General features: G+C 35.8%; 1 protein-coding gene across 1 annotated transcript; it reads right to left on the bottom strand.

Moving 5' to 3' along the window:
- Positions 1-3143: 3143 nt before the first annotated feature.
- LOC108687074 lies at positions 3144-3815 on the bottom strand. The gene is made up of 3 exons (XM_018192705.1): positions 3754-3815; positions 3396-3560; positions 3144-3309 (listed from the first exon to the last, which is right to left on the bottom strand). Exons 1-3 carry the CDS (start codon positions 3813-3815, stop codon positions 3144-3146), a joined length of 393 nt encoding a protein of 130 aa, XP_018048194.1.
- Between the last annotated feature and the right edge of the window lie 6964 nt (positions 3816-10779).

The raw sequence follows: 10779 nt of genomic DNA, 5'->3' as shown, positions 1-10779 counted from the left end.
ATATATATATATATATGTATATATAGGGTCTTTCAATAGGGACGCTCGAAATTTATTAGATCATAGTAACCATGTTATTAAAGACATGTCAAATCTGTCAAATTTCTTGTGAATTGTTTAGTAGTGTATGGCAAATCACCATGGAAGATCATAGTGTTGAACAACATGCAAATCATAAAATTTTATTATCAAAATCAGTGCTCCGTTCGAGAAACGTTCCGCGCATTACGTGATTTTTATCCTCGCCACAACCGTCCTGCCGAGTCGACTATTCGACGTTTGGTGGCCAAATTCGAGTCAACCGGTTCGATAAATAATCAGCCAACATCAGTACATCGCCGAAGATCTGCTGCAAGGTTTGCTGTGTGAGAGTGTACGGGAAAACCCGAGGCGATCAATTTCTCATCGTTCACAAGAACTTGGCCTTTCTGCGACTTCAACTTGAATTTTGCGTCAGGACTTGGGTCTGCACCCCTTAAAATTCAACTGACCCAGGAACTTAAGGTAAACGACCAGGTAGATAACGTTGTATGTTCGCTGATTGGTTCTGGAGCAGTTGAAAGTTAACCCAAATTTCGCCAAACAAATTATCTATAGCGATGAGGTCCATTTTTGGATGAATGGATATGAACAAGCAAAATTGTCGAATTTGGGACGATATCAATCCACGCGAGATACATCATCTCCAAATGCATCCCGAGAAAGTCACTGTTTGGTGCGAATTTTGGTCTGGTGGAATCATCGGTCCATACTTCTTCCAAAACGAAGCGGGCGTTGCCATAACCGTCAATGGCGAGCGCTACAGACCGATGTAATCGACGAATAAGCAACTTCTTGTGGCCTAAAATGGATAATATGGATACCGATAACATGTGGTTCCAACAGGATGGTGCTACGTGCCACACACTGCATGCCACAATGGACATTCTGCACGAGCGATTTGAGGGCATGATTATCTCGCGCGGCGGCGACGTGAACTGGCCAAGATCATGCGATTTAACGCCTTTAGACTTCTTCCTTTGGAGTCCTTGGAGAGGGGGGGCTATCTTAAATCGCAGGTCTATACGAATAAACCGCAAACAATTGATGCTGTCAAAGTCAGCATAACAAACGCCATCCAGCAAATTCTGCCAGATTTCAGCCAGATGCGAGAAAGTCATCGAGAATTGGACCGCTCGAACATGTCACCAAGCGAAGCCATGGCAGACATTTGAACGACGTTATATTCCATACTAATGCCATAAAATATTCTTTCAAATAAAAAAAAAATTGAGTGGATATCTCACACACAACTTGTTTTATTTACATTTAAAAATCGAGAGTCCTTATTGAAAGATCCTTTATATCGAGGGTACACATATCCACGTATATTGGTTTGTCAAATTTCATTTCGAGTTTAGCATTTCTATCGCGACTAGATTCTCAAAAAAAAACGTTTCTATTATGAAAGTTTGGTTTCGCGATCATTGCTTCCGCATCTCCCGTCCCAACGTATTATAAGTCGTACATCGACGTGTGCACATTCTCTATGGTTTTACCAAATACGGCATTATACATTAATTTATACAAATTTTTCTCAAACTCGTTGTTGGCAAGAGTTCTAAAATTCGTATTGAATTCGATGTATTCGCGAAGCCATGGAGATTGTGCGAATTGCAGTACATGGTAAATTTTTGCGATTTTGAGACCGTACATTGTTGTAGATTACAATAATGAATTATATAACGTCTTCTTATCATACAACATAGCGAGGAGCTTCTTCTCTCCTTGTCGGATGATTTTTCGCGTGTTGGACAGAATGGTAGGTCTATGTAAGCGTCGTGAAGATGTTGCGGATACTTTAAGTCTACTTCGAGAACGTAACCCATAGGTGAATTTGTCACGACGATCGTAATATCAAAATTTTCTATTTTGTCGACTCATCGAAAATCGGTGTATGGTAACGGTTGACACATTGCCCAACCGTACAGGTTGTTAATGTAAAAAGTACATAAGGTATGTAAGGTACGTCGACGATTTCGATGAATTATACGACTGCATATACTTATTGTTGTAGCCCAGTATATCTGAACATTGGCTCAGACCTCCATGTATATCGCGTTCGATAAATATGACCATGTCCGTAAGAAGTTCGAATTTTACTCATGTATGTTTCAACATCGCATCCCGTATAAAACCCGGTATAATACAATAATACACAGGGTCGAGCCCATAACTCGCGATGCAACTGTTACGAAAATTTTCAAAAATGTCTGCTAACAGCAAAACATCTGTCTTTAAATACAGATCGCTATATTCACCGAGCATTCGAATGGAGAACCGTTGTCATACGTTGACGGCGTGCGCGTAATCGTTCTCAGATATTGTATCACCCATTAAAGAATTATAAAAAGAATCACGCGATGATAATTCGGTTTCCTTCAACTTTTCGACGTAATGTACTCGTACGGAAATATATCTTTTCGCATGAGCAGATCAAAATCCTCCGCACTAAGATTAAGAAATTCTGACCATATAATTTTCAATCGAGATACGACCAATTTTTCTAAACTTGATGCGAAAAATTTATAAAACGTAATTTTACATAAATTTTCTTCTTATTTTTAGTACTGTCAACATGTTTTGTAAAGGAAATATATTTTTCTTTAATTTTTTTTTAGTTTTTTTCTTTAGGAAATATGTCTACACGTCCTTCGTAACTATTTCTTTAATGATAAAATGCAAGTCATATCCCGATAAATTATGGAAAACTACGGGTATGCAGTGTGAATCTTTGTAATTCAAGTTATAATTCGAATGCGCGGGGCCTCTAAATCGCCCCATCAAGTGGCAATGATCGCGCACCCATGTGTCGTCAGGCGCGAACGGTTTTTCGCACACATGGCAGTGCGTGGTGATGTCAAATTTTTGCCAATCATCTCGCGTGAAATCTGCCATGGGAACATTAGTAGATAAGATAGTATTTACTTTATGCGCTAAATTTCGGAGTTCCTCAACGAAACACGCAATATAATTGTTAATGCAACAAAAACGATATTTCGACAGAGAATCGTCATAAGAACAATGCGTGTAGTACCCAATGCTGAATATCTTGTGTTGCTGATATGTGCGTAGATTATTCGTCTCTCTTTTCTAATCGCACATCAGATCGGTGTAGATACGAACAGGACGCGCTCCTTTCTGCAATGGTTGTTGAAGCTCAACCACTTATCGTTTTTGCTAGGCAGTCGGATGGCGCAGTCATTCATTTTACCGCAATCTACTAAGTGTGACTGTAATTTTTCATTTGTATTGAAGTAATATAGATATTTGAAAAGATCATACAAAATTATTATTATATTTACTACTGTTTCTTTTAATAATGGTTATCGATTTTTTTTTCTTATTATACTTACCGATCGCAAAAATATTTCTTATTCTTGGATCTAGTAATTTGCGATCTCACGAGGCGGAACAGATCTTTAATCAACGCAAAACGCTCATCAACGCAAAAATGCTCCACGTTATCGTCCTGTGGATTCTTTACGTACAGCAAATTAACATGCTTGTCCCTCTTTCGGCTGATGAGTCATAATGAATTTTTTTCTGCCCTGTTTTTCCTCGATTTCTGTGTGTTCACGACGGAAATATTCTGATTTTCGAATTTTATTATTTGGTTCGTCATCGGAAACTGAATGCCTTGGGGATTTAGTATAATATTATATTATTATATTATATTATTATATTATATTATTTAGTATAATATTATAGTACTGATATGAGGATTCTCGATTTGTGACTTCTAAAACGGCAACCACTGACCACGAAGCACGCATTGTCCATGGATGTTGGTTACTGCTTTCTTTATCTTAATTTTTCGCGGTACCTCAATGTGACAATGCGTGCAACGTATTATATTTGTTCACATTGAAAGTCAAATTTAGGTTACGCGAAAGCGTCCATCCACTATCGCGTTCCTGGAATTCCTCCAGTGATGTTAGGATAGGCTCGACGACGCGCCACGCATACCATTCGTGTAAATCAGATTATATTGAAGAGTTCATAATTTCTTGTGGTGATACTTTTATTCATGCGTTTATCCACCTGTTATGAATTGATCATTGAATACAATGTTTATCTTTATACAGTTATGTCTCTGCATAATGTCTCGCACACGTTCCAGCACGATTTCATTCGCGTCTTCTAGAAATTGGCTCGATATATCTAGAGTTTATAATGGCTGGTCAATATACGATTTTCGAACGCCATATCTATCTCGCATCATCGGAATCCCGCACTGTTATATCCACTTGCACAAAACGATCATGCACTGAACCTTTAAAACTTTCGAGTCGTGTAATACGAACGATCAACAATTGTTTAATCCCAATTGATAATCGCGGACGTTTAACACGACTCTGTTCTTCCAGCGATTCGATAAACGCATCGCAACGCTGTTCCCACGCAACATATTGATATCAACTGAGCGGCTTGCTCCACCAATTCACGCTCCGTTTGTTCCATATTACAATATATCCTCTTTTTCATAATCTTTTCATTAAAAAAAAGCTTTGAGAAAATGTATATTTTTAATCTATTTTTGTATTTTTGACAAAACTTTCACAATATCTTGTATCACTATGTACAAGTAGGACACATGTTACACAGCATTATTTGATAAAGGAAACCTTTACAATCTTACCTTTCGAACAGGAAGGTACCTTCGAGAATTGCACATACGTCGGTATTATGTTTTCAAACGGCACAAAGTCAACTTAAAAATCGTTTATTCTTATGATGCATGATGAGCAATATCTTCTATGAATATATCAGTGTAGTAGAATTCAATGCAGCATATCTTTTTCACAGGACGTAAAGTGTTTACTTGAGTTCGATTTAAATCTCGATATATTACTTCAATTATATCATTGTTCTCCATGTCTGCTGAAACACGAATCATTTGACAGAGTATGATCTTCATCGGAACATTTCCTGATCAAACATTTCTTCGTCCATCACTTCATCCTCATGAGATGCAAAATTCATTTTTTCCATTAAGCATACATACTGATATAACATCGATATAATGTTGAATAAACTCTAAACTCGACTGCTAGCAAAAAAAAAAATATGCTCCCAAAAGAAAATCTTTTCGTTTTATACCGAAGATGAATCATTTTTTGACATGCTGCATGCTCTAACGTGTTCCAACATGTGTTCGAACATGTTTCCGAAGGAATGATTTTTTTATCACAGTCGAAAAGATAAGCCGAAATATTTTTGAAAAGAAAGCATAGAAACAGATAAAACTTTATTGTTGTTATTGGCATCGAATCCATATATAAAAATGTTCGTCAGAGTGCATTCTTATGATATAAGTCATTATATAGTTTGAAGTATATTTGAAAAATAATATGATTTCATAGCTACGATTGTTAAGATAAATAAATTTCACATTTTGATATACTGTCCAAAAATGCATTTTTGAGAAGAAAATGGAAACAGACAGACTTTGTTGTTGTTGTCGGCGTCAATCCCATAGATAAAAAAAAAGATTCGATATGATCAAAGCATTCTTATGTCATGTCACTGCATAGTTTGATTGAAAATGAAGAAAATTCCCTCTATTTTGGGATATATAAAAAAAGTAGAAGCGAATATTGTTTAAAAGAAGAGTCTAGCTAACATTACCGCATCAGTCTCAAAGGAAATCGAATAGTAAAAAAAGAAAATATACAGCGAAAAGATGAACTACTACGTTCCAATTCAAACGGGAGGTGAAACATGAGAGACAGTAAGTTGTGTTCAATTATATAAAATTTTGTTTACATGCTTTTGATATATTGTATGTTATATATTTTTTCTACTTATCTATATATCTTATCTTATCTTCTTTCTTTAACACATCTTACATCTTCGACACTTTGTTATACACTTCATATTTTGAGAAGGAGATTTGCATTGACACCTACAGTTATATCTGAACACTGGAATCAGCGTGAGAAATTCACTGCGTCGAACATTAAATTTTTACAATCATTGGGCTTTGTTGTACGAAATATCTAAGATAGTTGATATCTTGAATATTGGAGACGAACTAATCTTTGACGATCGCATCGTCAAGTTTGAGTTTCACACGTACAGTTCATATGTCAACACGACGTTTTGATATATCGAGATAAGGATACCCATACAATAGCAGGATTTATACACGTTACCATGTGAAAGCATTCTTTATGTCGAAGGTAGATTGACTTCAAAGGAAAAAAATGTACAAAAGCAATCAAATCTTGGATGTAATCATGTGATGTTCATGTTCGATGAAATTCGATATGAACTCAATAGTATGGAGATTGATCGCAGCAGAAACGTTGAAATAATTAGTCTTAGGATTATGCAATGTTTTCTAAATCGCATATAATTTGCATCGTATATAATGCTGGATTTATCGACTCTGATATCGCGAAAAACCTAATGACAAACGATGGATACTTTAATTTTGTGTACGCTCAGCATGTTATTGGGCTTTTGCGAGGATTACAAATGTGTAGTAATTAACGCTCGTCACGAATTAATTTTGATACGAGCGCGCAACAGTAACAATTATATAGTGGGAGATCCAGCGACAGAGCCAACGCTTGAATTATTCAAAGTACAGTGGTGAATACCTCACGTTGCATTAAATGAAGTTAATAAACTATCCATGCTGCGCGCTTTAGAGAGCGGATGATATGAGTTTCCATTCGTGAGATTTGTATGAGTACCCCTTATTGCGAGTACAATGAAGCATTCCTGGGTCATCAAAACTGCGACTCGGCTGGAAAAACCACGATACGTTATCTTTGGTCTACAGACTGATAAAAAAAATATCATGATGTAAAACTTACTTCGATACCTGTAAATCAACCAATGTGAAACTTTATCTAAACTCTAAATTTTATTCATACGATGATCTGAATCTAGATTTTGACAAACGCTGCTACTTTGTATGATATGTATTATGTTGTATGATATGTATGATATGTATTGTATGATATGTATGGCTTACTATCAAACCCCTCGTGAAAGAAATGAACCATCATTCCAGTTAAATTCCTTTTTGAAAGATTTTACTTTAGTAACTATTGACTTCTCGACAAAACGAGTCTGTCAAGACTCGCATGTACGATTAGAATTTGAATTCAAAGAATGTACACGCGAATACAATCGCCTATTGCCTTATCATACACGACATAATCGAACATCGTCCAATGTCCATCATAATATGCAAGATTACGTAAATAATCATCATCAAAAAATACCCTCCCTCTCTTTTTAATATATGAGGTAAAATCCAAGATTCTTTGTGATCAAACACAATCTGAAAAAGTTGTTCATGACTATACCAACGTTGTGGATCTGTGATTTATCATTGGAAAAAAATTTATCGTGAAGAAAATGGTGATATTGAGAAAAGAAACTATTCTCTCTTATTATTGTATATTTTTACATGTCTCATGCCATGGACTTTTGACAAAGTCAGAAAAATATTGCCTTCCTGGTTGAGTGCTTGCCATGCTCACTATGGATTGCAATGGGAAGACGAGATCCCGTATAGCGAGATGATGAAATTACGATGGCTGTAATTGATGCGGAAGAGAACGACGATAATAAGGCTATCATATATGTTAAAGGACGTGAAAAACGCGAATAGCTGGTATACTCAAACGACTCGACAATTGAGATTCTAGATGCTGATTACGAAGATTCTATAATCTAAATGTTACTAATACTGTACGATGTGAAAAATATGTTAAGAATTATGCGTTACAGAATGTATTTAAGATATACAATTGGTGGTCGCAACGCTAAAAAGGAATATATCAAGTTTAAAATAAAATATGAGATTTAATTAAAAATTTTAAATTTCTTTCCTTTTTCTTTTCTTTGTACTTTGTAATTAATTAATAATAGCTATTGAGTAATAAAAGTAGTAGTAATACGATTTAATAAGTATTGAATTAGTCGATAAGAAAGTGCGCTTGGCAATTTGTATTACATTAATAAAAATATTATCATAATTAATTACTAAATTTTATCATTAAATATCACATCTATTTAATTAAATCTATTTAATTAAAAATATGCGAGAAGAAAAGGGGAGAGAGCGTGGGAGAGAGCGTAACGGGAAGAAAAGAGAGCGAATAATATAAGTATAGGACCGTAACGGATGAGAGAAAGAACGAGAGAGAAAGAACAAAAACTCCTCTTTCTCCCGGTGACGTCGGGATCTCCCTTCCCTCGGACCCTGTGTGACACCTCCCCCCCACACACGCCCACGTACGTACGCCCATCTCTTATATGCACTAATACATAAGTTTTTTAGAACCCACTTATCTATTCTACTTTCATGCAAAAACTATTCCCTCCCTCGCAATTTGTTTGTAGTTAGAGTTGTACGCTTTATGTTCAGTATTGCTTTAGTCGCTTGTATGAAAAGTTCAACAACAGCAACAACAACTCCGTTGTAAGAAACAATGATAAAAAAACACACGATAAAAAAATTATTATGTTTCATTTCAGAATAATGATGAAACTCCATCATTTATGAAAAGATGTGCCAAATAAGTTTAAGAATTCCCCACTTTATACTTTTTCAAATTAGCGCATTTAATTATTGGGTTGTCCGGAAAGTTCGTGCCGACTAACCTATATAATTTAATAAATGTATACTAAAATTTAAATTTTCTGCGTTTCAATTTTCCTTCAACATCGACACGAACTTTCCGGACAACCCAATAATTATTTAATGTTTCTTTTATATTTTTTATAGCGCCCATGCATCGTGCGGTTCATATATGCAGGAAATACGCATTGACACGTACGAGATACAAATTTCTAGAAATTGCTATCAATATTTGCCCGCCGAACTACGTGGAGATTGCAATAGGAGATAATCATGAAAATGAATTAATACTATCTATGGAAAGAACTATCTATGGAAAGGATTCTATAAACAACATTGGAACATTCAAAACTGTCTTTGGAATCATCACAAAAATAATTCTGTTAGCGTTGGACTGACTGTGCGATTCAAAATGCTAAAATTGTATGCTTGGAATCATCCGACGTACATTTAATAATGAATCAACAATATTGTTTATATTCAACTTAGATCAATTGAAGCATTCGATCAATTGGTATCGTTGAGAAAGTTTATATAAAGTTTATACGATTCTCGAATATCGCATCCAGTATCGCATCTGTAACATGCTAAAGATGTATCAAATATAATATTCAGTAGCGATTACTTTGATAAAAATCAACTTCTCAACTGCTAATTGTTAGCTGTAGTTTTTTGTGCATAAGAAAAAATTATTTAGAAGAAAAAAATTATAAAAAAGAAATATAAATAAGAAAATGTTTAATCTACAAATATAAAATTATGATGTAATTTCTTCATACATATATATAATAGGGGGCTGGAATATGCGACTCGTGTCTATTCTATTTTTTGATAGAAAGGATCTTTTATGACTGTACATGTGTATAAAAAGTTACTGAATAGAAAATAGCTATAATATCAAGAACAATATAGAATCGCTATGATGGATGTGGAAAGATAAGAGAAACAAACAGGGATTAAAAAATACAAAACCATTTATTATTATTAGGTATACAACTTTGCTTCCGCCGTTTTTCTATAGGTGGCTTTAGCGGTAAGTGGTGGTCGAAATAAATAGATCATAGACGTCATACAATAAACTTGGGCATCTGCCAACATAACTCCATAGAAACATTAGTCGATTTGTATCTGCATTATAAAGTTATTCTCGATTGAAAATGTCAGTTTACGAGCCAAATTCTCGTCATTTGCGGGAGGTTTTAATTTTTTGCTTCAATATGAAGAAATCTGCGGCTGAGGTTCATCGAATGCTCTCAAATGGTGAGGCCGCTATAGTGAAAGAACGTGTCGTGAGTGGTTTCAACGCTTCAAAAACGGTGATTTTGACGTCCAAGGTCATGCTCTATATTTGGTGGGAGCCAGCATATACCAGCTCGGCGTAGCGTATTATGAACTGTTAAAACCGACTGAAACAATCACAGGCGATCGGTATCGAACGCAATTGATGCGTTTGAGCTGAGCATTGATGAAAGACAAACGGCCGCAATACAACGAGAGACACGATAAAGTGATTTTGCAGCATGACAATGCTCGACCCCATATTGCGAAAATGGTCAAGACATACTTGGAAACGTTGAAATGGGAAGTCCTACCCCACCCGCCGTATTCTCCAGACGTTGCTCCCTCTGACTATCACTTGTTTCGATCAATGGCACACGGCCTGGTTGACCAGCACTTCCGGTCTTATGAAGAAGTAAAAAATTGGATCGATTCGTGGATAGCCTCAAAAGATGACCAGTTTTTTCGACGCGGGATTCGTACGCTACCCGAAAGATGGGAGAAAGTAGTGGCCAACGATGGACAATACTTTGAATCATAAATGTATAACCAGTTTTTTACAATAAAGCCTCGAATTTCGGAAAAAAACGGCGGAAGCAAAGTTGTACACCTAATATATTATATGATATTTTCTAATTATTTCTATTATCTTTTTTTTTAATTTACTTTGTTATACTTTTTCCAGGAGACACATTGTAGCAACATTAGAATCAGAGGTTTTATGAATATATACAACAGCCAAATGATACGGGCGGAGAGGCGGTGGAACCGGGAGGAACGTGAGATACTTGATGTCTGGTTGGATGAAGACTTGTACCTGGCCGAACTTTTCGACCTCTGACCGTACGAACCCGATT

This window comes from Atta colombica, unplaced genomic scaffold (genome assembly GCF_001594045.1).
Source record: "Atta colombica isolate Treedump-2 unplaced genomic scaffold, Acol1.0 scaffold1, whole genome shotgun sequence".
Classification (NCBI taxonomy): domain Eukaryota; kingdom Metazoa; phylum Arthropoda; class Insecta; order Hymenoptera; family Formicidae; genus Atta; species Atta colombica.
The sequence above is the reverse complement of the archived record's forward strand: the minus strand, read 5'-3'. Positions and strand labels throughout refer to the sequence as shown.